The sequence below is a fragment of the Trematomus bernacchii genome, unplaced genomic scaffold (assembly GCF_902827165.1).
Source record: "Trematomus bernacchii unplaced genomic scaffold, fTreBer1.1, whole genome shotgun sequence".
Taxonomy (NCBI): Eukaryota; Metazoa; Chordata; class Actinopteri; order Perciformes; family Nototheniidae; genus Trematomus; species Trematomus bernacchii.
In genome coordinates, this window is record NW_022987689.1 from 7,721,275 (window position 1) to 7,747,523 (window position 26,249).

A 26,249-nucleotide genomic window follows, 5' to 3' on the forward strand; every position below is an offset into this window, starting at 1 on the left:
GCTTGTCTATGTTATAAGCCTACAACTGAGTTCATTCCCCACTGTTATTGCTGATGTCATTTGTGTGGGGATTTGTATTTTTATGAAATAGAGAATATTGTATTCTAAAATTACATAAATATTGGTTGTCAGATGTTTGAAACGTAATTTCGATATTAGACAACAAAAATATTTGGTTTTCTATAACTGGATTAAATGCATTGCAGTGTAGAAAAGACTATGAAACATTTAGACCATAATTATGAGAGATGGTTACAGATAATATAATGAAACAGCAAAGTTAATGCTTAAAAGGTAAAACAGAGAGAACATAATACAGTGTTTGGTTGATGGCAAGTCTTTTATTTCTTAAGTGGATGGGAGAATTTGGATTAAGGACCTTGATACTCTAAAATACCAAGGCATTACTCGGGTTGTTTCCATTTAAAAGTCCCTCCAAATTGTCACAAATCATTATCAACTTCCATTGTCCAATTTATCAGCTGGTCAGCTGCTGATGGGTTAGCAACAGAACAGACTGACATCTGGGTTTCTTAAAGTGACAGCACTAACACTCAGGACATGCATAGATCTCTACTACAGTTACACGATGCACCAGCAACTGCTTTTTCTCTGTATACGCTACAATCTAGGGTGAAAAAACAACTCAGTATAACTGAAAATACAGATACTGTATGTGTTGCCCCTAGTTAATAAATATAAGCAAAATAATAAAAAATATATTTTTTATACATTTTACAGGTAGAGACGGTAACTGTCTCGCTTTTTTCGAGGTAAATAGATTTCTAATTTGTTGGCGTGAGCTGTCTCATTTATTCAATTCTAGATTCTCCTCTTCTGGCAGTTTGGTGAGAATATCCACCCCGTCAGATGTGATGACCACCGTGTGCTCAAACTGAGCCGACCTGCATGAATGTCAGTTAAGAAAACAATACATGTGTTAGCTTTAAGAAGAACAATTTGATCTGTGTAAGAGTATGAAACTTGAGATAAGTTGGTTAATTTGGTCAAATACAGAAAAAAACTGTAATGTCAAAAATATTTGTCTTTGTTTTATGTACGTCTGCATCACATAAGAAAAAACGAAATACCTTGAATGTCATGATAACAATAATACTTGTGTAATGTAATAATGATAAGGGTGTGTTCAGATCTTCCTTTCTGCTGCATTGAGTTTACTGCTAAAATACAACATATTGCTTGTTGAGTTCTTAACAATGAAAACACAATTATTTATTTTATTGAATAAATTAAACATTAATCCAATGTACCAATAAATAAGAATAAGAGTTACATGACAACAATTCCCAAGGTGGAATATCCCAGTCTTTCTCCATAAGTTGAAGTTGTGATAGATTGTGCATTATCTTAAGCAGTTCTAGTTTTAAGACTTGTATGTGCTACAATGACGCTAGCTTGGAAACATTTTGGTCAGGAACCTTTTTTTTGCTAAAACACAGAGCCAAAATATAACTAGTTGTGACCATGTACCTTTTATTGTCTGTAGACACTGCGGTCCACTTGTCCCTCAGGATCCTGAACTCTGAAGAGCCCTCCATCAGTATGGGCTCTACAAAGAAACAGAGGTGTTAGTACCACGTTTATACACAGTGGTATCTTAATGTTGAAACAAAAATAAAATAAATAAAGTAACTTGCCTATTGTGAAAGACATCCCTTCATCCATGACCATATCATTGTCGTTTGCTGAAAATAAACAAAAAGATGATTCTCTTAAATGATTAAGAATTACTTTCGGTTTCCAGATTCATTTCTATTGTTCCCATTTCAGCTTTTTAATATCCTAGACTTACAAACTAGACAAGTTGTATGAGATGTACAGACTTTTACAGTATTCTATATACATTTTCTCCAGACAGTACATACAACATTTAAAGGAACCCATACAATCCCAAAGAAAGCCTATTGACAAAGTCAGAGTCTGCATGCACACATGTGATAACATCTCAAGGCTTATTCAAACTCACCATGGTGCCAAATCTCAGGATGGCAATGAAAGTAGGAACCTATTCCATGACCAATGAAAAAAGGGCACACACGGAAGCCACTGGCCAGCGCAATTTCACTGCAACAAGAACAAAAAATATCAGCTGGCATATTAAAAACAATGAATGTCATTCCTTTTAGTCTGGATTTCTTTGTTTTTAGAGCTCAGCTCATTTCAGTTTAAGCTTTTCAGAAAGGTTTAGTTTAGTCATAGTTGTTTTTTCGAAGGGCCAGGTATAATGTCTAAGAAGTATGTAGCTACAGAATACATAGTTAGAGAACTGTGTAGGAATGGCTTTAATTTCCAAATCTTTTAATTTGTTAATCAACAACCCTTTCACATTAAATCATGATCTTGGTAGTTATTCTACAAGAAAAAACAAGGATTCATACATTTTTAAATATTGCGGCATAGCGCCCTCTCCTGGAATGTTAAAACCTAAATGAATTTATTTCAATTTGTATTGATTTGAATCACCCAATATAGTTTCAGTTTAGTTTATCTTTCTTAAAGGATATGATTTGATTTAGATGTTGTTACCTGATAGTGTTTCCTATAACACAGAGCTGTGCACCCGGCCAGCAGGCAGCGATGGCTTCGTCTCGGCAGCGCCTGGCAGTTTCCACCAATCGCTGCCCGACCTCGTCCACCTGGCCAATCAAGAAGGTCTCTGAGGTGTCACCATGGTAACCATCTAGATACACCTGTAAGAAGCAGGCAGAAGTCAGTGATGTTCTGGTAACGTTTGCAGTAATGTCTTTGAGTTTGATTGTGTGTCTGTTAAGGCATCAACTCACAGTGACATCAACGTTGATGATATCTCCGTCCTCAAGTTGCCGACTGCAGGACACAAGCATATAAACAATGAACGGTGCAAACACAGAAAATCTCTCACATTCTTAATTTTGTACCACATTTGCATTATAATAATTGATACTGGCCGTCACAATAGTACCTCAGCTTATAATATAACATAAATCTTTTTTTTATTAGTTGCCAAAATTAATTTGAATGTGTTCTACTCTTGAGATAAAAATCATTTTCAAATTGACATACCATTAAACATTTTAGAATCTTTAATACAAATATTGTTCTGTTTATTTAAATAATGTGTGTCATTAACACCTTAATGTATGTGACTCGAGAATAATTTACAATATATTCAGCTTGCTGAATGTATCAAAATGAAGTATAAATCCCTTAAACTCACTTATTATGATAGTCTCTTAAATAAAAAGGCTCATGGCAAAGGACAAACATTTTTCCTCCATGATGCCCTTAGCATGAAAAGGTTTGGACACCCCTCATCTGAAGGTTGTGATTCACTGTGCTGTTACCTGTCAGGTATCCCGTGGCAGATCACGTTGTTCACAGACGTACAGACTGACTTGGGAAAACCCCCGTATCTCAGAGGGGATGGGTAGGCGTTGTGCTTGATAGTCTCTTGGTGCACAATGAAGTCTATATCATCTGTTGTCATACCTACCTGGAAGTCACAGGTCAAAATTGGAACATTGTTTTTGATGTTATAGAGTTATAAACGCCCCCTGTAGTTATAAGGTGCTTACCCTCAAGCTGCGTCCAGCTAGTAGCAGTACTTGTCTGGCTAACTGACACGCTCTGGCGAGGCCGTCGACCTGCTCTTGGTCTTTGATTTCTAGGTAGTCTGGCCATTCTGGGACAATCCCACTGGTTACATAGCCAGGCTGCACAATGTGCTACAGTCAGGGAGGGAAAACAGAGTACAAAGGGTGGGGAAATTAAAGGAGTCATTATTTAGAAATACACACCAAATTACAATATGAAATTTGAGCTGACTTGCTAGAAAATCACGAGGTGCCGTACCTTAGGTACTGCATAGGCAGGCCGAACAGTAGCTGGGCGAACTACATTTTGAGAACTTTTCCAGTTCCTCCAGAAGAGGTGCCGATGTTGCTGACACAGTAGGGCTGTGGGGGGGCCAGAGCTTCTTAAACGGCAAGCGCTCTGGAGAAAACCACCCAAGCCTGGAAAAAAGGAAAGCAACACAATGAAGATATACGGGTTCTCTTTCACAAAGCTTTTCTGCAAGAATAAATGGTAGAAGTAGAAATGTTATGATGGGGCTGGGAACCACCTTCACAAATGTGTTTTAATCAATTAAACAACAGTGACAATGTGTGGTCAACCATATCTGATGAGAACATCCTCAAATATGTAAGTACATGGGATGTCCTGGACATTGACCTCTAATTGACCGACAAGGTAAACTCAGTTCGAGTGCAGCAGAAGAAACTTCGTTATATGTTATCCTCCTCATAGAATAAAATAAAATAAGTGATCACAAGTCAGGGTTACTGGCATTACATGAAGCCCACACGCTGCGTGGTTTTATTGTACATGTTTGCATCCGTTTCACTGTAAGTGAAAGATAATATTGAGTAGATAATGACAATCTTGCAAAAGTAATTGTTTGGTATGTTTTGCTGTGCACATTATATGCTTTAACAAGTAAGACCTTGTTCACCCTAATATATTGTATTATTACCTTTCTTTGTGTATAAGAAACTTGGGCCAGTGGTTATTATTCCAGCAAATTAGTGATGGTTGTTTTGGGGACTAATAATAAAGCTATAGTTTACACTTTGCTCAGTGCAATGGAAACTTGGAGGTAAAAGGGTAAATATCATGGTAAACATCCAGTTCACTTGTGCGGGTAAAATCATATGCAACATACACTTTGTGGCCAATGTATAAGGTACTCCTGTACACTGTAATGCAGTCAAAACAACTACTTTAACTATTTAACTAAGTGTAATATATTTTTAACACAGAGGTCTTACTTAGTGTGTGTGTGTTGTACTGGACTGCATGATAATAAGGGGTGTTTCTAATATTCTGACCCCTTACTGCCCAGTCGGGATACACGGGTTCATTTGACGTAACAATAAGTTAGCTAGCAAGCTAACAGTAGTTAAAACACCGCCCCTCTTTGACACAATATTAGAGCTGCTGTCATGTTCTAATGTGTTTGTTAAAGAAGTACTTTATCTATGACTAACGCGAGGACACATGTGGTCCAAGCAGCCGCTAATGTTAGCTGTCTATAGAGTATGGACAGTGATTATTTAGCTCAGTACCTGCCGCTCTTGTTGCTAGTCGTGCAGAACAGTGCGCCGCCATGGATTTTTATTGATGGTCACGTGGTGCGGAAGTCACGTGATCTGTCTCTCTTGCACCATCCAGGCCATGTCAAGTGTAATTTTATTATATAAACGGAGTTTTCCAGACTTGATTTCTTTCTTATGATTTTGAACATGTATATATATATATATATATATATATATATATATATATATATATATAAAAAAAACTTAAATTCTAAGCTGTGTTGTTTCTTGTATGGCTTTTTTTCCTCCTTTTTTGTTCAATTTTAAATGTATGTGATGATTTTCCTACGTGTGTTGAACACATCATTCTTTTTACCAATACAGTTTAGAAAAACACTCCCAATCTAAAATGGATGTGCAATGTTTTTTTATGTTTTTTCTCTGCTTGTTTTTCTTTTATTGCCTTGTTTTCATCATGTTTGTTGCTGATGGTTTGGTTGTATGTCTTAAGTGACAACAGGGGCGCCGTAAGGGGGTGACAAGTTAGGACGATTCTAAGGGCCCGTGACTGACAGGGGCCCAAACTATTTTAGAACATTAAGAAAAAAGTGTTTAAGTAACCAATCATTATCATTATTAGGCTACATGTCATTTGTTAGACGCTTTTATCCAAAGCGACTTACATACATTCAGTACTGTGGACAATCCCCACAGGATTATTTGCTTCATATCAGCCAAAAATGTGTAAGTGCTGCTGCATTATAATTTCTGCTAGCACGGTACACAAAGCAGTTATTCATCATACTGTATATATGCAGCCTTTTAAGCCCCCCCACTCCCCACACCCATTATATGACATTGCAGTGATTCTTACATAATAAGCCATGACTGGTGCTTTAGTGCAGATCGTGGTAATAGGTCGCTGCCTTATCAGTTACAACAAACACTGTTGACATCTCAATATGGACACCTGACCACGAGATGGCAAATGTTTACTTTTGTGCTGAGAAATATTTTCACTTTTACTTTATTCAATTCTAATAGTGAATGTTAAAACAATGTCAGTATGTATTGAGGATTATGAGAGAGTTAAAAGTCAATAGTACTATAGGCCCTTTTCACAGCATGTAGTATCAAGTATAGCCTATATAATATTATATATTTTACTGTACAGTATTTCCTCTCAAATTGTGTTTCATGTTATTCTATTTTATATATATATATATATATATATATATATATATATATATATATATATATATCTTACTCCTGCAACTTACTTGCCCCATTAGTTACATTTAACTATTTTATGCTTTTTGTTTTTATTTTAAATGTGTGTTGCCTTTTTAGAGGAGCCTGAGATTTTCCATGCCAAAACTATGATGAAGCTATTGTGCAAAGGACAAATAAAGCCTTTGAATCTTTTGAGTCGTGGTAGCAATTTTAGGTTGGCCTGCTTTCACGTCTATTAGATAACATATTTTGATGCTAATATTTGTAATTTTTCACAAGTGAGATTTGAAATGTAGGTATTTTAAGTGTAACGTAGTATTTTTACACAGTGGTGTGACTTTTATTTGGGCAAAATCTGAGTAGTTCCACCACTGTAGGCTACACATCGGTGGTTGAACCCATATCCAGATGCAGGAGAGACAGTTGAGTTTAGACTTTAGAGGAAAACAAGTATAAGTTTATTTAAGAGGGAAAATGTGAGTTGGAGGCTGGCAGGTGTTTTGGCTGAGGAGTGGGAAAGGAATACAAAAAGGGGGAAGGCTGGGCAGAGGAAATCCCAGGAATGAGAGCTGGCTCAACCAGCAACAGACAAAAACCAAAAAAATGCACACCTAACAACACAAACAAAAGGCTGCAATTAACATAAAGCCCTCTCACACACAGGCAGGTATCACGTGAATGGGTCAGGGAGGAGGGACCGTGACATTAGTAGGCTACTAGTGGTGGAGAAGGAGTAAAAACAGAGCTTACAGGTTCCATACATAGATTTGTGAATATAAGATTGTCATTCCCTCCATATAAATTCCATTAATCAACAATCAGTGTTGTGCTCATTGAGATACAGAGTGCATCTAGAAGCACTAGATTTGGAAACGTTTTGTTGCTCTGAACAACAACCATCACTCCAAGCTCTCTTAAAATAGATGGGGGATTTCATTCCTGGACTTTCATTGTAACTTGGTATTTTTACCGAATCTACACTGCAAGATTTAAAAAAAAACTTGCATCAGGGTTAGGGTTTAGGGTTAGCGCGCGCGAGTGTGAATTAAGAGTGTGTTTGCGCGCACTCGTTTACGTTTGGTACAGGATACAGTCCCTTGCCAGCATCATCACAATACAACCTACCTTTGTACTGCCCTGTAACGTGTCATACATGTATTGAATACATGATAACAGCATTAATGATTAGTTAAGTGATATTTCTGCGGGTGTTGCGGGCTGAGAGGCTGCGCAGTTTCGTTTTCATGCCGGGACTCGTACACTTCCGAGGGCGTGCGCTGCGCCTTGCTCCGATCTGCTCGCTCTCTCCGGCTCACTCACTGTACGTGACGTCAGACCAGCATGGCGGCCAAGGTGACTTCGGCATCGCTCTCTTGGCGATTTTCGACGCTCTACTCTAACATGTCTGCATGTCTTCTGTTGGTTTTCGTGTGTAGGATTTATGACAGACATTCTCCCTGGTGCTGTCCAGGCAGGGGGTCTGTGGGGCGGTGGGCTCTGAGGCTGCTGTAGCAACACTGGGCTAGCTGCCGCCCGGCGGTGGCTGGCCTTGATGAGACATCCACAACCTCCAAGTTAGCGAGATAGTACTAAACAGCTACTTGCTGCCGTGATAAAAGCCACTAACGCGAGCTGGAGTCGCATCTTTACGTAGCAGCCGACGTTTCGTCATTGTACCCTCGCCCTCTCGCTTTTTGCAGATTTAAAGCTTAACATGTCATTGTCACGGTGTGTGTGCTCTTCATATGAGAGTAGTTTGTGTTTGCTAGCCGGCTACCCAGCTGTGATGTTAGTGTGGTCTTTTGTAGCAGTTTGGCTGATGGGTTATTGTGTATTTAGCTGTATAAACATGCTTAACTTGAGGATGTGCCCGGTGTAGTCGTGTAGCTGTGATTGTTTGCCTGTCACGTATTTCTCCTTCACAGCAGTGGACATGTAAAAGAGACATTTACCCAGAGCAGCCCGCTTGTTTGGCTTCATGTTGTGACCAATACAACGCCTGCACCTTTATTTGGACATGTACAAATCTGAATTGCACAACAGTTTTATAATTGTATTTCAATGTGCACTGTTGTAGGTGCAATCTACCAAGCGCGGGGACCCAGCTGAGCTGAAATCAATCTTCCAGAAGGTAAGGTTTGCTCATATTACATCACAACACAACCAGCCTTAAATGTCACTTAATGAATGTTACTTTGTGTCATTGATAATAATTTGTGTGCTCAGCATGTACATATGTCAGATGTATTTGTGAAACAGTGTAGAAAATAGCTCCACAGGACTGTTTGAGGAATGAGCATGTAAGTTTGTCATGGGGTTTGAATTACAGCATTAGCCACAGTTAAAAGTCCAGAACAGACTCCTGTTGTTACATTATAGCAGAACTGACTGTAACTGAATAGATTGTCTGTGGTTATATTCATCAGTTAACCTAAGAATATTGTGTTTTTGACACAAGTTTAAAGCCTAAACACGACCGTGGTTCAAAATTGTTGTGTTTTTGGTTCAGTGTTAAAAGAGAAGTGATGCTTCTCTCAGTGTAAATGATTGTCATGACAAGTTCGGAGGGTTTTCAAGTCAGTGTTTTCCATGATAGCGTTGGTAGTCAGTAGAGCATTATACTTTTAATCTGAGGATCCAGAGTTCAAGTCCCTATTTAGGCATACTTGTCTGTTTTTGTTTCACTACCTGCAGTGCAGCTAAGAAAGGGCCTGCATGCCCTTTTACTTAACAGAGCACAGTGTCACATCAGTGGTAGTGTTATGTATGTCAAAACATTTGGAGTCACAGTAAAGGGTGATGCATGTCATAGGATACGAGAGACTGACCTATGTGAGAGCATGCAATGTGTAATAGGAGTGGATCTTGGTAACCTTCACCTTACTTCACTGTGTCCTCCATGCTGAGAGTGTGTGATCCACTGTGTGGTAGCCGTGCGGGCTAGCAGTTGTCAAATATCTCTAGCTAAAAACATTAGTGCACGTGTTGCTACTCATGCATGTGCACGTGGGCCATTCTGACATGCAAAGATGAATGACCTTGGTTATTCAGGTGCAGCGTGAATCACCAGCAAAGTTCAGTTAGAAGACCTATGTCAGTGCTGAGGATTTTGTGAGCCACTGACCTAATAATAGTCTTATTTTAACACTTTTGTTAATAATTTGCACCTGTAACAAGGTCAAATTAGCATTACAAAAAGAAGTCAGTTTATCATAATGAAACATGCACCGTATTATAATGTTGTATAATGTTTACACAGCTTGTCGCACAACATTTCAACTAATAACAGAGAGCCTACAATGGTTCTCACAAAGGCAGGTTATTATCTAGGGAGCTGTTAACAAAGCTGCTACAGCTAATATCAAGTCATTCTGTTGAGATGGATTAACTCCAAGTTATGTAAATGCTGCTCACAATTTTCATATGTTACTAACAGGAAGTGTAAAGGCACTCCGTTCTGTAAATTATATAAATCGTTTTTCTTGGTTTTCTATTTTAGTATAAGGAACACTTTTTGTAATTGTTCCCAAAAAATATCAGAGATGGTTAAGTTAATTTAGGCTTAAGGGAAAATAGTTAAGTGTCAGTGTTGATTTGATTTTCCTGGGTTCCCCCACAGTATGCCAGTGTTGCGGACAAGGATGGAGAGAGGTTCATGACCTCAGGAGACTTTGTCCAGAGGTATATAGGACTCCACACGCAGATCCACCACAACCCCAAAACTGTGCAGCTCATCGCTGCTGTCGCTGACACCACAAAGGACGGGTAGGTACCCACACAGACCCACTGCATGAACACACATACAGCTTATGTTTAGTAATTGACAGTTTATTGAGCCCTGTCTGCTCTGTACTAGCAATTATTGCAACTAACTGATAAGATAACGCTCCTAATAACTCCTGGTTCCCAGACTGTTTGAGCATGTGGTTATCAGTGCACAATTTACCAACATACTCTACTGACCGAGGTAATTACTGTTTGGATGTGTGAGCTTTTTACGCATAAATGAACATCTTTTTATCTTCCAGCTGTAGGTACATTTCTCTATGGCCTTTTAGTTAACGCTATAGCATGTTACTGTTTATGTTGCACATCAACATATGCTTTATGCTTAATTCGCATGATTTATGTGAATAATGCCCTTTTTAAGCAATACTATACGATGTTTTTGATGCATATGTTTAACAATATTTATTTTTCTCCTTTAACACACATATCAGGCTGATCTCGTTCCAGGAGTTTCTGGCATTTGAATCGGTGTTGTGTGCGCCTGACACCCTCTTCATCGTAGCCTTCCAGCTCTTTGACAAGAATGGAACTGGAAACATTTCCTTCGGTACGAGCAAAATGAACAAACCTCTGTATACTCTATTATGTAGTTTAATTGCAGAGGCACTGAATCAATCCCTGTTGTGATTCAGTGCTTTATCAGTACAGCATTTTCCATGTTTCCCTGCAGTGCAATGTTGAGAAAGAATTTCCTAATGTGACATCGCTAATCAGATTACTACTCAGTCGTGGACTTACATAATAGCTCTCATGCACCTTTTTGTTAATTCCCTCACAACCTTTATTTACTTATTTACATTATATTAAAATACTGCTTTTTTTATATATATGTTTGTGCCGCAGATAACGCACGGGACATCTTCAGCCAGACCACAGTGCACCACCACATTCCCTTTAACTGGGACTGTGAGTTCATCCGTCTGCACTTCGGCCACGACCGCAAGAAACGCCTCAGCTACCTCGAGTTCACTCAGTTCCTGCAGGTGTGCAGATGATACACTCTAGCACTGATGAGTTTTTGATTCCCCACGTTTTCACTTTTATCCTTCTTCCTCGAGACAGATACACTCAGCCTTGTGGTGTCATGTTTTGTAGGAGCTGCAGTTGGAGCATGCACGCCAAGCGTTCGCCCAGAAGGACAACGGGAAGAACGGCGTCATCTCCGCCATGGACTTCAGTGATATTATGGCCACCATCAGACACCACGTGCTCACTCCGTTTGTGGAGGAAAACCTTGTCTCTGTGAGTGTGTCTGTGTGCATGGAAACAACAGTCATTGGTAGTGTTTTGACTGTGGCCAAGGAAAACAATCAGTTTTTATTGACTTAATGTTATTTGTTTTAGATAACCTAAGCTTTGACTTATTTAAATTACTTGTCATAGTTGGAAGCGCATTCATTTCTTTGCGTTGTTCTAAGATTTTACAAAATTTACTAATCTCACTTTTTGGACTAGCAAACTGTTCAAATTAAACTTAAAAAAAAAGACTTGGTCACAGGCTATTGGCATTAAGATTCTCCCTGACCTGTGGGTTATAAAAGTGTACACACTCAGCACAGGTAAATCCTTATTCCCTTTGCATCTGGGATTATTAGTCTTAGAGGATAATACTGTCTATTTTCAACTTGGGCCTGCTGCATTTCAAGTTTTCATAATCTTTCAGGCTAAACTGACGCTTTTTGCTATATTCGTTCCCTTAATTATAAGCATGAGATACATTATTATAGCACAGGTTGTCATTAAAAAATATAGTACAATATGATTACTAAAATAAAGGAGTTAAGGTACTCCTTCTTGGCCCTTCTGAAGAAAAACAAATTCTACAGTACAGCTTAAATTTACATAGGATGGTGTTTGGTAATATTTGAAACTTTGGATCTTGTATTTCTCAGCTTAAATTGATCAAAAGAAATACCATTTGTATTTAAAGTAAAACCTATATGTGATATGCCTTTCTTCTACCAGGCTGCAGGGGGCAGCACTTCCCACCTGGTCAGTTTCTCTTACTTCAATGCCTTCAACTCCCTTCTGAACAACATGGAGATGATTCGTAAGATCTACAGCACGCTGGCTGGCACGCGAAAGGACACGCTCGTGACCAAAGGTGCCCACATTGTTACTTTGTTTTTATATTGCATCTTTGACTTTCAGCTACAGATGTTTCATGAGAGTGACTGGAATGTCCAACAAAAGTAATTTTCTCTCATTCCATGTCTCTGCAGAGGAGTTTGTTCATGCTGCCAACCGCTTCGGTCAGATCACTCCGATGGAGATTGACATCCTGTACCAGCTGTCAGCCCTGCACTCCCCCTCTGGGTAAACACTCTCTCTGAGACTGTGATCAAATCTGTGTCACTCTTAAAATGCTCTGTACTAAACTGACAAATACTGAAAAACAAATATGTTCGATGTAAATAACGGGGGAACTATACATCTGTCTCTCAGGCGCCTGAATCTCGCTGACATCGAGAGGATAGCTCCGTTGGAAGAAGGATGTCTGCCCTACCACCTGGCTGAAACCCAAAAACAGGTAGGATGACAGAAAAGGTATCATTGACATCATCATAATCTTATTTCAAAATGTACATTTCTAATTCCATATGTGAATTTGCCTCAGACCCACGGGGACAGCTCCAGGCCGGTGTATCTGCAGGTCGCTGAGTCTGCCTACCGGTTCGGCCTGGGCGCCATCGCTGGAGGTCAGTTCTCCTCAGGCACAGCAACACTTGACATATATAACGTTATGTATATTGGGTCTTGCTAAGTCTGAATTGGGTCACACAGCTACGGGAGCCACGGCCGTATACCCCATCGACCTGGTGAAGACTCGGATGCAGAACCAGAGGTCCACAGGCTCCTTTGTTGGAGAGCTGATGTACAAGAACAGCTTCGACTGCGCTAAGAAGGTGCTGCGCTACGAGGGCTTCTTCGGCTTCTATAGAGGTAGGCCAGCTGCAGTCTTACACCAGGGATTTGTTTTTGTTCTGTCTTCTTAGACTCCTGTCCTTAATACTGTTGTTATTGTTTCATGTCATTCCTTCTTTGAACCTTTTTTATAATGACATTTATTCAAGGGTTGAAAAAGCCTTCAGTAGGTAGTCGAGTGTGCTTCTGCCTTTTTTATCTATTTAAAATATACATTTGATCAGTTGAAGCATTTTCATGTAGTTATTTTGATACAAACATTGAATGAGGCAAATATAAGACTATGTTTTGACATCAAACAGAAAACTATTTGGAAATTGATTGTTAGCCAATTTGAAAATGCACACGCATCTGGCTCTATGAACATACCGCACTGGAGTGCAATGAAGCCCAGCATTTGCTCCAGTCACAATAACATGCCTCTTTGGTGCCACCCATAGTGAAAGAACTCACCCATTGAAGCTTTTCTACACAGTATTGCACTTTTGAAATAACAAGCCCGTCTGTATCAGAATCAGTGTGTGTGGGTTTATTATGGTATATATTTGGTTAGGAAGAATCATACAAATGTTTTGTTGTGACATTTTTATTTGATTGTAGTTTTCCCTTTATGTCATTAAGCTTCCTTATCTTTCATATCCTTTGTCATTTCTTCCTGATTCCCCCTCTTTGCTCCTGTTGGCTTAGTAACACTAATGAAATGAGATTCTTATGTCACTCATATCCCATGATGCTCCACAGGTCTGGTCCCTCAGCTTATAGGCGTAGCACCTGAGAAGGCTATCAAACTCACCGTGAGTATCTATCCTCTCTCATACACAAACATTAATCCTGCTCCACTCATCATTACACACTTGTCATGTGCCATTTGTAATACGGTGATGTATTTTACGGGAGCTTCTGCACATCAATGTTAATAATATAAGCGTACACATCACATTACATGAACAGGAGGGAATTGAGATGTATTCTTAGAGGATGAAAGACACCACATTCAAATGTCACAAAGTCAAGATAACTGATAGATTTTCAGTATTTTCTTAATTGTCTCTGTTTGTGTCCTTCAGGTGAACGACCTTGTCAGAGACAAGTTCACCGGCAATGACAACTCTATTCCTCTTCTTGCTGAGATTCTGTCTGGAGCTTGTGTAAGTACCAGGTCCAAATCACTTTCCTGCTCCACCTGTTTGCGAATGCATAATTAAACAATAGACGAGAAGAAGAGATCCTCTGAGGGCTTGTGACTGATCTGTTGTAAAGGCTGTTGAAAAGTAACTCCTGCATGACGAGTGAGTCTATATGTTGTAATAACTTGCTTGCAGAGTTCCATTACTAACAGAGGACTGCGATGCTACATCACATCCGGGATTAAATTGCCATTGTCCAATGCAACATTTTTTCTGTTTCTGTTTTGATAGCGTTGTTCATCCTTACACACATTGGCCCAGCACACCTTACCCTCCGAGGAAATGGCAAAGTAAATGAATGATGGATTAATGTTTTATTTTTTATATGTTTCATGAGCAAGACTTGGCCTGATCCCTCAGCAGTGTGCATGTGAGATGCAGGAGCAGTCATCTTTTTATTAATGGAAATATGTGGTCAAGCCCTTCTCCCTCTCCATGTCTCCAGGCTGGAGGCTCTCAGGTGATCTTCACCAACCCTCTGGAGATTGTGAAGATTCGTCTGCAGGTGGCAGGCGAGATCACCACTGGACCCCGAGTCAGCGCTCTCAACGTGATCCGAGACCTGGGCTTCTTCGGCCTCTACAAGGTAATATCCTCTTCTCTCAGGCTGCCCAATGATGCGTGCACAGGTAGTGGTTAGCATTGTCTTTGTATGAAAAAGGTCCTTATTTAATTAGCTGGCTCTCACTCACTCTTTCTTTTTTTAAAGTCTACTCTCAAGTCTCATACATGTGTCTGTTCTTTGTGTGTCTGTCTAGGGTGCTAAAGCATGTTTCATGAGAGACATCCCCTTCTCTGCGATCTACTTCCCTGCGTACGCCCACCTCAAGACTCAGTTTGCTGATGAGCAAGGCAGGCTGGGCGCTCTGCAGCTTCTCACTGCCGGAGCCATTGCAGGTAACTTCAGATTATGACCCAGAACAGCAGAGGCCTTCAGTCTGCGCTGTATCTGCACTGTATTTACTAAATACTGCCAAAGAGAGATTACAAAATACCCTTTTAATCACCGTTTCAATTATCAGGATTTCGCAGTTTTTTTTGTCAAGAAGTCATTAAGCCATTTCCTGTATCTTTGTAGATAAAAGAAATATCAATTGACCCATTTTCGTTTAAGAAGGCCATGCACACATCATGTAAAATATACTAATTGAGGACTAGCCTATTGTCGTTGCCAGTTTCATTGATAATAGTGAAAGCATTGTTTGGCAAATGATAAATATTAACAATCTACATTCCTTGATTATGTCATTCTTTAAGTAGCCTGCCTGTCAATCGTTTCCAGGCACATGGACGCACCATTTTATTTCAGATACCCTTGTTGTTATTGATTATAACGGACTCATGGAGACAACACTTTACACAGGTAAACATGCATCATCTGACTTCTTTGTAACTCTATTTCCCAGGTATCCCTGCAGCCTCCCTGGTGACGCCTGCCGATGTCATCAAGACTCGTCTGCAGGTGGCAGCGAGGGCAGGACAGACCTCCTACACGGGGGTCATCGACTGCTTCAGGAAGATTATGCAAGAGGAGGGCTTCAGGGCTTTGTGGAAGGGAGCTGGAGGTGTGTGTTTGTGTACACCCGCATGCACACACACACACACACACACACACACACACACACACACACACACACACACAGTGTTTGTGTGTGTCCAGATATTTATTTGCATGTACACTGTGTTAAATTGTCTCTGTGTTTCCTCCAGCTCGTATGTGCCGGTCCTCTCCTCAATTCGGCGTGACTCTGGTGACCTATGAGCTCCTGCAGCAGTGGTTCTACGTCGACTTTGGAGGACAGTAAGTGGACTTTTTTGATAAAAGGAAATTGAGCAGTTAAGTAACTATCGTGGGCTACAGAACATCTGGTTTTAGATCCAGGAAATGCAGTTTAGTGCCTTTTTTAGTTTTCAGCATATTTTTATGATTATCAGAATATCTTGTATTTTGGCCAGGATAATAGTTTCAATACATTCTAATGATGCCTAAATACTTGATAATAAATGTAACTATGAAGGTCAAAAGCAACATTTTAACTCATCACTTCCTCTCTCCTCTCTGCAGTCGTCCCGCGGGATCCCAGCCCAAACCCAAGTCTCGCAGCTCAGAGCTTCCTCCCATCAACGCCGACCACGTGGGGGGCTACCGCCTGGCCGCTGCTACCTTTGCAGGGGTGGAGAACAAATTTGGCCTCCACCTTCCCAAGTTCAAGTCCTCCGGGGTGGTGTCCATCCATCACCCAGAGCCTGTCGCTGCCACGCCAGCCTCGGACTCTTAGAGGTCTGAACCTCCACGTCATTCTGCCATCCCTCCTCCAGGAGCCAGACACTCGCATAGATATACACACAGTTTAGACACACTGCACACGTAGGGGCATTTGATTTAGGAACAAAACAACAGCAGGGTGAAGGTGCGCTCGACTGGCTGCTGCTGTGGAGTGCTGACTGTGTTGTGTCTTCAGTGGCTGCTCTCCATCTTTTGTGTTCTCCTCTCCAGCTTTCATATGAAACTGCACTCCTCTCTTTCTCATGAGTACCTGATTTGATTTATATTCAGTTTCTGTCTGATACTCAGTGCGACTCTCTTATTGGACAGCGGGCATAGCAAATATTAGATTGGTCGGCATCGTGTGCGAGGCTTCACTCTCGATTGGTCCTCCCACATGAGGTGACATACTGTACATATTGTATAACTGTCCTGAGACAACGTAATGACAGGAAGGAAGAAACTTACAAGCTCCGTGAGGTTCAGTTGGGATCATTATACAGTGACTGTAATGTTAGGACGATGTGGGGCCTTCCTGGTCTCTGAGAATCACTCTTACTGATGTACAGAACTTTTCAATTAAGTGTTTTCTTGTTAAAACAAGAATCATGAGAAGAGAATTAGATATTAATAAATTAAATGTATCGCATTCAACCATTGTATTTTATTGAAATAAATCATCCATATGGTTTTAATTTTAACAATATGTCTCGAGTTTTATTCCAATGGAAAAGTGCAACCATTAACTGTATCAGGAACAGTTAGAAGGGTAAGAATACAGTACAATTAGTCATTGCACAATACTGATCTTGTTCATGGTTTATCAAATATGGTTGCTACAGTGCATTTTTTTAATTTTAGCTCATTTTAAACATTAGAGAAAGCGTATGAAGCTGAAATGTATACCAGCCTGCTGAGGTTGGACTGCTGCATCCTGGAAGGAATTAAACATTGGATGGAAAATAAAAATCAATTCATGGTCTGGGTTAAACATTTCCAACCTCAGCTTTACACCTTGATTTAAACCTTAACGTAGTTTATTTGGATCCTCATAAAGAGGACAGTCAGGAAACTGTTTCAACTACAGTTACAGAGTATAAAACAATAACCTTTGGTACAGAAATCACTTTGAACTGTACTACTGTCAATAAATTCAAGGCAAGTATAGGAACAGATTTTGCCTAGCAGAAAGCTTGTAGTGCTAATCTTAGGAATGTACTACTCAAGCTTTAAGTACAAAGCAGCATTTGTTAAACAAAACACAACATATTTAAATAAGTGCAACCACCAGAATAAATATTAAATATTGTAGTGGTTGAAATGTAATAATGGCACACTTCTGCACAGGCCAGAGTGCCTCAGTCAGTTAGCACGTTAGCTGGTCTAGTCATCATATTTAAGTGCTGCTGAGGATAAAGAGGTCTGATAGTGATATGTCAGCTGTTCTTTGTTCGCTCTGCAGAAACACTTTGCCAGCCGTGTGCAAAAGCGTGTCCGGGAAAAATATTAAAACATGTAAAAACACTCAAATGGTAATAAAAGGTGCAGGTACAAAGGTTTGCATATTTAAAAAAAGGACTGAGTTTGCTGAGGCCTCAGGAGAAGAGCAGTGTCTGCAGCCCTGAGGGTTTTCTCAAAGCTAGAAGTCCCATCTATGCTGAAAATCACTGTATTCCTGTCAGTTAAACTTTCAACCACTTCCCTGTGGGATCTGTTCTACTGCTGCTACGAGTGACATTCTCTGTCCCTATCGTTGTACTCTAATACTCTTGAAGACACATTTAAACACACATCTAAAACTTGTCTGAAGCTGTCTTTTCTATCCATTCTAGCTCTGCAAATCTCCTCAGGCCCATTCATGTAGTAGTAGGTGGAAAAGCTGGAAGCCAGAGAGTGGAGAGCGCGGCTCCTCTGGCAGTGTGGTGTAGTGTGCTATAGGGGGTGTAGTGTACTGGAGGGAAACTTATGAGCGTTTGTCAGTGTGGGCTTTGTATCATCAGGCGTTGGCCAGTTCCTCAGCCTCATCTCGGTTCTCGTTGATCTCAGCCAGCGTCCTGACGAAGCGCGTCCACTCGTCAGCCTTAGGCACGCAGATTTGCTGCAGAGAAAATAATGGACCAGGCATTTAATAAGCAGTTTAAGGTTTAAACCTGTAAGTAAATTCCATATTGAAATAACCAAAGCATCATAGTAACATGAGCAGCCTCTCACCTCCCCTACGTCGTACACCTGCACCTGTCCGTCAGAGTCTCCGGTGGCGATCTCTTTGCCAGAGGGAGCCCACCTCACACGGTTCAGGGCTGGAGCCCCCTCCACATATACACTGGCGGTGGGAACCTAAAAAGCACACACCAGCTTACACATTGCCGATTTACAGATGATGAGCTGTTTCCCATTCTGAAACCACCACATATTCATGTTTATGAAGTATAATATTAGGAATAAAAGCCAATAATACTGTTATTTTTTATGTAGGCTATATGCTTATTCAATTGAGGCGAAAAAATAATCCAGCATTTTTCGGTTTGCAGAGATAATGCCAAGTTATGCTCTGCTGGCTTCAGCTGAATAGTAACTCAGAGTGTTACTATTGGAATTGTATCAATCTTATCCTCTTTTTATTATTTTTAATTTATGTATTTTTTTATGTTATGACAGTTTTCCTAAAATTGTTCTCTATTTTTTTTTTTACTTTTATGTACTGTATGCACCATGACATCAAGTCAAATTCCTCGTACGTGTCGACCTACCTGGTAATAAACCTGTTTCTGATTCTCTGACTATCCGCAATAAAGTGAACGTGAAAAAGCGCACTTCCAAAATGAAACTTGTACTTTGAAGGGTGACATTTCAGTTCTAGGTTTCAGTGCATTGTGTGTGCGCATACTTCTGTATCATTGTTGAGGTTCCACAGGTCCAGACGTCCAGCCAGGTCCACACAGGCGAACAGAGCCGGGTGTGTTGGAGACCACATGGCATCATAGACATAGTCACAACTGTCCTCAAACGAGTACAACGGACGGGTACTCTGTGCAGAAGAACAGAGAGGGAAAGGGATTTATGTTAAGAAACAAGACAAATACTGCATCTTATAGTGTAACAGCTTGTCTTTGACTGTAAATGTCTCACCTTGGTGCTCCAGAGTTTGACGGTCCAGTCAAAAGAGGAGGAGATGAAGAGATGAGAGAAGTCGACGGGCCCTCCGGCGCTGTGGCAGCTCAGACCGGTCACCGGACCATGATGGCCCTCAAACACCTCAGTAATACCCGCCTTACTGTAACACACACACACACACACACACACACACACACACACACACACACACACACCACACACACACACACACACACACACACACACACACACACACACACACACACACACACACACACACACACACACACACACACACACACACACACACACACACACACACACACACACACAATTACTCTGAGGGCTCTCCACTAACTAATACCTTGTTTCCCCGCAAGGCTTTTCCAGCACTTGTTGGAAGTGTTGCTGCATGCTGGTTGTGAACCAGACATACATGTGTGCTTTGGTGCTAATGAAGGCAGAGGTCAAAGGTCACACACCTCCCGTGGCGACAGGCTGTGTACACCGAGCCATCCTCGCTCCCCACCACAAAGTTGTTCACGTCTCCCAGAGGGAACGCCATGGAGGTAACGGCCACCGCTTTGCTCTGTTTGAAAACCAGCTCCAGACTGTCCTGCAAGCAAAACAACACACAGCCTCAGTCTCTGACATCTGATACTATTAAAGGAAGCCTGTGCATCATGCATTCAAGTGTAATGTACCTGTGGCTGGGAGAGCATGTCCAGGCTCCAGGAGCACATTTTGCCGTCAGTGGAAATGCTGATCAGGTTGTTAGCGTTTTGGGTTCCGACCACATTCACACAGTAGACTGGGTGCTGAGAGAAGAGCACAGACAGAGGAGTTAGACAACTGACACTTCATGTAAGAAAAACATGGCTGTAAAACGAAACCTAATATAAGCAGTTGTGTTGATCATATTAGATGAACTCAACTTAAGAGTGTCTGTAGAACAAAGGTGTGTAAGCTCCAGCGCCTTACTGTGTGTGCAGCTGCAGACAGGGGAGTTCTCTGAACGGGGGTGCGCTTGTTGCTCCTGTTGTCCCATAAGACAATCTGTCCGGAGTACGTCCCACCCACCACCAGGTTGGGGTGGAACTTTGCGAAACCGGCTGACATCACCTCTGACTAGAGGAAGAAAAATAAAAAACAGCTTAAATATATCAGCGAAATATTTGTTCTGTCTTAAAGGTCACCTATTATGCAAAATGCACTTTTTTGTGTCTTTTATATTTAAATATATATTTCCTTTTTTATTCCACAGACCCAGAATCAGCACTTCTCTAACAGGGCTGAAGGGGTGTGAGGCATGGCTAGAAAGGTGATGGTTTGGTATTATGAGCAAAACACTTCATAGACATGTTTTCTATATATCTGAGACCTATAATATATTCCTAAAAATAGTATAATAGGAGGCCTTTAAGCCTAAAACTATTAGATTTTTAATGTAAATTCTTCTTGAAATAATGATTTTAAGCCTGTTGTTTGTAGCGAAATTCCATGTGAATACTTTCCTCACCTGGCAGTGAAAGATGTACTCTGGTGTTTCCTTCTTGTACTTCAAGTTCCAGACCAGAGCCACTCCATCAGGCTCATGGGGGGAATCCTCGTTGTTGTTATACGAGGCCACCAGCAGCTCTGGATACTACGACGACGAAATTAGACAATTATAAACTCAGTGAAGCGAGGAAACACTTATTTAAGAGTCACAAATGAATGACCATATTGATCTGTTTGGATGAAAAACAAACCGACCTGAGGGGACCAGTCCAGACAGGTGACCACTCTGTTTTTGGTCCAGCGCTCATCTGCAAACTGCCTGTTCAGAACCAGCTTAGCCCCTGCCTGCAAGTCACTGCGATGAAAAACATTACAAATGATCAACCCTGTCTATCCACCTGTCTGCGATTGAACCCAACGTTTATTGAGTGCCTCACCCCTCCTTATCCTCTAGATCTCTGCCGCTGTAGTCGAAGCAGACGTCCACGTGCTCAGCCAGAGCTCTCTCCACAATCCTGCTGCCCCGCTCGAAGAACGACAGGAAGTCTTCAGAGTGCAGGACCTGCAGCTTTTCTTCCTCCGTCAGCTCTTTGGGACCGTCTATACACAAATAATTCAATATAGAGAACAAATAAATTACCAGAAAAAGATCTCGCTTACTGGTATCAAAATTCTGGATGGATAGAAATGTGTTTAAGTACTGGTAGGAGTAAGAAAATGAACAGTTGAGACTTACCGTCCTCCTGCCCTTCACCATCATCTTTCTCCTCCTGGGCATCATCTGCTGTAGGAGGAGCAGTCATCTCCTCATCCTCTTCCTCATCTGACAACAGATGTTTGTTTTATTCAGTTTTAAATAGGCCAAGGTAAAACTTTGGCGAAACATTTGGATGTTTTTTTACCTGCTTTTTGATCAGAGTGTGTCAGTGCCTCAGTGGCTGTCTGTGTTTCTTTGCAGTACGACACCATTTCCTTCGGTGCAAAGTCCACCTGGGTCAGTTTGGACATGCCCAGCCTCACAGCTCCACGTCTACACACACATATCATGGAGGAAATAAGCACACACATACACAGGTTTGCAAAATCAGGCAGATTTTGATGCAAATTGTACACGTAAAGACATGAATAATGATGCACAGACATAATGCAAACACATTGAGACAAATCTAAAATGAAACCACAAAAAATGTAATCAAGTTGGAAGACAAGCTAAAGGAGAGAGGAGGAGCAGTACCCCATGAGCTCAGAGTCGGAGTGCAGTTGCAGAGTAGAGGGGTCAGGATCCCAATGCAATGTCCTAATACAGCCAAACCACCAGACGGTGTTAGTAAGAGAAAGACAGGACAGACAGAAAGAAAAAAGGAAAACAGAGAACCAAACGCAAAAGACAGGCAAAAGGTAAGCCAATAAAGATGTGAGAGGTGAGACAGAGGAGGAGAGACAGAGAGAGAAGGAGGGCGTGTTAATTTGAGAAACATCAGCGTGCCGGTGAAAAGGCAAAAAGGAGACAGGTCAGAAATCATTAAGTATTTTTAACATATCAATACACACACAATTACCATGCAGGTACAACCTAAAATGACATTAAAAGGTTACCTAAAACAACCAATCCCCATCACTCTCTGTCACACACATACACACACATGCACAACACACACATAGACACGCATGCATACACGCACACACACCTTGGTCCTGCATTTCCATCCCCAGAATCCTGGCTTCCTGCGTCGCTGCCCACTGATTTGTTGGAGGGAGACATGGGGGCGGGGACTAGGTAGTGAAACAGACACGTATCCTCTGTTACTACCCTCAGGGGCTGAGCTGCGAGTGTGTGTGCATGGTAGTAAGTAAATGAATGAGTGAGTGAGGAAGTGAGTGAGGGACAAAGGGAGTGAGGCATGGAAGAGGTGCGTGAATGAGTGTGTGAGTTTGCATGCAGTAAGGAGGACAACACAAAAGGACAAAGGGGAGAGAAGAGAGAATGAAAATAAATGGCAGGCAGGTTTTTTAGGTGTCATGCACAAACAGTGAACAACATGTACAAATGTTCAGATATTGTGTGAGGTGGGGAGAGGGAGGGGGGGGGTGTGGCAGTGACGGAAAACCAAGCCAAACCACAAAGTTAGAGGTGACTTTTTTTATAAACACTGCGATTCCCAAGCTGACACTCAGAAAACGATGGGACATAAGTGAGGGTGAAAGATAAAAGATAGAAGCATGCAGGCGTCTCTCACCGTGGGAAATGTCAGGGGTGATGCCGACGCTCTGCAGCAGCATCTCCGCCTCCCTCCTCTTCCTCTCCAGGTCAGAGTCGTCATGGCCACCAGAGGAGCCGCCCACCTCCCCTCCACGCTTTGATTCTCCCTGCAGAGTACAGAACGAGCTGGAAACTGAGCAGCAGCCCCGCAGGTCGTTCAGTGATTCATGAAATAAGAAGTGTTTACAGCACAGTTTCTACCACTTACATCCTTCTTCTTCTTCTCCTCTTCTTTTCTCTTCTTCTCCTCTCGAATTTGGGCGATCCGCTGCTTCTTCCTCTCCAGCTCAGCCTTCAGCTCACTCTTGTCAGACATGCTGCAGGAGAAAGAGACAGATTGTTTTGTTTTTTTTGCCATTTTTGTATACTTATTTGAGAGAGGACAATGTAGAAATGGATAAGAGAGAGGGGTATGACTGCAGATGTATTTTAGAGCTGAAATTAATAGATGATAAATTGACTTTTCAATTGATTTAATATTTTTTAAATGTTGATTTTTTGAGTGATTTTTAGGCAAATTATACGTTTTCAGCTCCCATATCTTAAAAATGCAGTGTTTTTCTTTCCCATACATAGTAGAGCTAAATATATTTGATTGATGTATGAAAAAAACTAAGAATTAAATGTTATAGACGAAACGATTAATAGATTAATTGAGAAAAAGCCAGTCTTTCTTTGATGCAATTGTTTCTTAAAGGTGGGGTAGGTAAGTTTGAGAAACCGGCTCGAGATACACTTTTTGTTATATTCCATGGAATGCTCTTAACATCCTGATAGCAATGAATATCTTAAGTGCTTTGATAAAAAATCCATAAAAAAATGTCATCTGTGGAAGCCGTAATACTGTAAAAAGCACGACCAATCATTTTAGCCGGCCCGGCTAAAATAACTGGATGGCCTACCTGCCTGTCAGCCTTCCATCTGTGCACAAACTTATCTTGTGCCCTCATTGGTCATGTGCGCGTTCGTGTGTGTTGGAGGAGGGGCTCTGTAAGGAAGTGGCAGATTTCTTCCGTCTGTGTATTTTCAAATTCTAGCGATCTCGAGCCGGTTTCTCCAAAATTACCTACCCCACCTTTAATCATCATTCTTAAAACTCCATTTGCTTTGACATTTAAATCAAGTACATAGAAGGAAGTTTTGGATTGCTTCCATAAGGAACAAAAGCTGATACAAATCATTTCAATTAGGTGGGTGCTTGAGTGAGAAAGATAAATATATACAGATTATGGGTAATTCATTAAACATAGCATCAGAATACCAGTTGCTACAGCATTCAGACTACACACATCAGCGCTGCAGTGTCCTGATTCTGATGTTTAAAGCAGCAGATCTCAGTAGCCCTGGGCCGGTCATACCCGTGACATGTGAACACAACCCAGCTGTTGATAACAATGTTCTCTTTATGAGCTTTCTCCATGATGACACAGCTCATCATGGATGACTGGGAGGGTGTATTAGTCAAAAAAATTAGGCAAGATTATTATAAATCCACTTATAATTACCAAAAGTATATTAGTGTATTAACTTGACTCTTATCTTATACACATATTCAAAGTCAGCTAGCAATAATCATCAGTGACCCATACAACCTTTTTGAGTTTTGCTCTCAATGTTCTTACACAGTTAATACAGCTAGGAACAAGGAAAGCCAAACTGGATATACATTTAACGAATATATATCTACATATAAGAAGCAACAGATGACCAACAATTAACACTTAAAGTATGTGCATGTATTCATATTGTAAATACAGGTTGAATAATGAATATTGACGGTGACAGATCACAGTTCTTTAAAGCTATTTAAAAAATGTATTTTTTTACTTTAGAATTATAATATATATTGGGAGGAGTGGATGTGTTGTTGTCAGAGTTATTGACAGTGTAACAAGCAAGTAATATGACATTACACACAAATAAAAGCAACAAAAGTGGTTCTTTACACAATAATATCCTACTTCTATTATTAAAGATTTGTGTCCAGTGAAGATGGACAACAAAGATGCCATTGTGTCAATTTTATCTTTTATTTTTAATAATTAATTGGGTTTTTTGGTGAACGCTTTGTGTTAAGAAACCGTCCTTCTCAGTCGAGTATTTGTCCAACATTTTATAATCTGATTAACGGCTGCAGTCACCATGGAGAGCTAACTGCTAGTGTGCTAATCTCCATGGCAGCCGGCGGGCCTACTGTCACAATAAGCGGAATATAACGGTAGCCTCGCGAACCAACGCCCGAGCCTTTCCGCTTCACCGTGCCGCTCACTGACCCGCAAAGAGCAAACACAGTTATGAATATATGATAAAATACCTGATATCAGATGTTAGATTTTAGCAGGCAGGTGACAATATAATCCAATTTTGTGTTCGTTAATTCTGAAGAGAAGGGATGGTGGAAAGACTGATGATGCTGGAAGAGAGAGGGCAGCGGCGGCCTTCTTCTTCTGTGGTTGCGGCACAGAGCACAGTGTTACAGTGTTACCGCCTACTAGCGGCCACACTTATATTTCCCTGAACGATTCTTAACACTGTGGGTTTTGTTCACAGCTGTTATAAGGATATTCTGTTTGTTGCCTGCAGAGGTGGAAGAAGTATTCAGATCCTTTATTTAAGTACAAATTAATAATGCTACATACATGTGTACACATTTTACTTTTTAGTTCTGTTTTATTTTTCTATTTTGATATGTTTCTATTTTATGTTTGTTTATTTCCTACTCTTTTTCATGTTCACATTATGTGCAATGCCTTGTTTGCTGGCTGCTGTGACACGTTTTTTTTTATCAGTAAAGTATATCTAATCTAATCTGATCTAATTTTACGTTACAATTAAAAGTCCAGTAATACATTTTCAACAGTAGGATTGTGAAGTTCATT

The 26,249-nt window shown here is 40.7% G+C and overlaps 3 protein-coding genes across 6 annotated transcripts; 1 reads left to right on the plus strand and 2 right to left on the minus strand.

Moving 5' to 3' along the window:
• Positions 1-316: 316 nt before the first annotated feature.
• Positions 317-5,213, minus strand: metap1d (methionyl aminopeptidase type 1D (mitochondrial)). Its single transcript, XM_034137103.1, has 10 exons — positions 5,127-5,213; positions 3,853-4,013; positions 3,576-3,725; positions 3,345-3,493; positions 2,805-2,847; positions 2,548-2,711; positions 1,988-2,085; positions 1,659-1,706; positions 1,492-1,570; positions 317-905 (listed from the first exon to the last, which is right to left on the minus strand). The coding sequence occupies exons 1-10, from the start codon at positions 5,167-5,169 to the stop codon at positions 809-811; spliced, it is 1,032 nt and encodes a 343-aa protein (XP_033992994.1). The 5' UTR covers positions 5,170-5,213; the 3' UTR covers positions 317-808.
• Positions 5,214-7,549: 2,336 nt separating this feature from the next.
• On the plus strand, positions 7,550-17,197 carry LOC117488527 (calcium-binding mitochondrial carrier protein Aralar1-like). Its single transcript, XM_034137496.1, has 18 exons — positions 7,550-7,682; positions 8,407-8,460; positions 9,949-10,094; positions 10,550-10,665; positions 10,962-11,101; positions 11,214-11,360; positions 12,084-12,222; positions 12,341-12,434; positions 12,564-12,648; positions 12,736-12,817; positions 12,903-13,061; positions 13,785-13,837; positions 14,111-14,191; positions 14,676-14,816; positions 14,989-15,127; positions 15,637-15,795; positions 15,941-16,031; positions 16,296-17,197. Exons 1-18 carry the CDS (start codon positions 7,671-7,673, stop codon positions 16,507-16,509), a joined length of 2,052 nt encoding a protein of 683 aa, XP_033993387.1. The 5' UTR covers positions 7,550-7,670; the 3' UTR covers positions 16,510-17,197.
• On the minus strand, positions 17,144-25,821 carry LOC117488528 (cytoplasmic dynein 1 intermediate chain 2-like). 4 transcript variants are annotated; one of them, XM_034137498.1, is made up of 17 exons: positions 25,685-25,821; positions 23,579-23,687; positions 23,348-23,477; positions 22,799-22,883; positions 22,345-22,407; positions 22,013-22,140; positions 21,847-21,933; positions 21,548-21,710; positions 21,366-21,465; positions 21,130-21,255; positions 20,592-20,738; positions 20,315-20,428; positions 20,093-20,226; positions 19,626-19,770; positions 19,384-19,524; positions 18,708-18,833; positions 17,144-18,594 (listed from the first exon to the last, which is right to left on the minus strand). In XM_034137498.1, the coding sequence occupies exons 2-17, from the start codon at positions 23,684-23,686 to the stop codon at positions 18,493-18,495; spliced, it is 1,899 nt and encodes a 632-aa protein (XP_033993389.1). In that variant the 5' UTR covers position 23,687; positions 25,685-25,821; the 3' UTR covers positions 17,144-18,492. The 4 variants fall into 4 exon arrangements, with proteins under 4 accessions (XP_033993389.1, XP_033993388.1, XP_033993391.1 ...); XM_034137497.1 differs by having other exon boundaries at positions 22,799-22,934; XM_034137500.1 differs by lacking the exon at positions 22,345-22,407.
• Between the last annotated feature and the right edge of the window lie 428 nt (positions 25,822-26,249).

What these genes read in the sequence shown, in the direction of transcription:
- metap1d (XM_034137103.1), bottom strand. Translation starts at nt 5,169, where the DNA reads ATGGCGGCGCACTGTTCTGCACGACTAGCAACAAGAGCGGCAG. An exon ending in TGCCACGGGATACCTGACAG is followed by an intron (nt 2,848 to 3,344) that starts GTAACAGCACAG and finishes TGTGTCCTGCAG; the next exon opens with TCGGCAACTTGAGGACGGAG. An exon ending in AGGGATGTCTTTCACAATAG is followed by an intron (nt 1,571 to 1,658) that starts GCAAGTTACTTT and finishes GTTTCTTTGTAG; the next exon opens with AGCCCATACTGATGGAGGGC.
- LOC117488528 (XM_034137497.1), bottom strand. Translation starts at nt 23,686, where the DNA reads ATGTCTGACAAGAGTGAGCTGAAGGCTGAGCTGGAGAGGAAGAAGCAG. An exon ending in ACAGCCTGTCGCCACGGGAG is followed by an intron (nt 19,771 to 20,092) that starts GTGTGTGACCTT and finishes TGTGTGTTACAG; the next exon opens with TAAGGCGGGTATTACTGAGG. An exon ending in TCAAACTCTGGAGCACCAAG is followed by an intron (nt 19,525 to 19,625) that starts GTGAGACATTTA and finishes TCTTCTGCACAG; the next exon opens with AGTACCCGTCCGTTGTACTC.
- LOC117488527 (XM_034137496.1), top strand. An exon ending in GCCCTGCACTCCCCCTCTGG is followed by an intron (nt 12,435 to 12,563) that starts GTAAACACTCTC and finishes TCTGTCTCTCAG; the next exon opens with GCGCCTGAATCTCGCTGACA. An exon ending in CCTGGGCGCCATCGCTGGAG is followed by an intron (nt 12,818 to 12,902) that starts GTCAGTTCTCCT and finishes TGGGTCACACAG; the next exon opens with CTACGGGAGCCACGGCCGTA.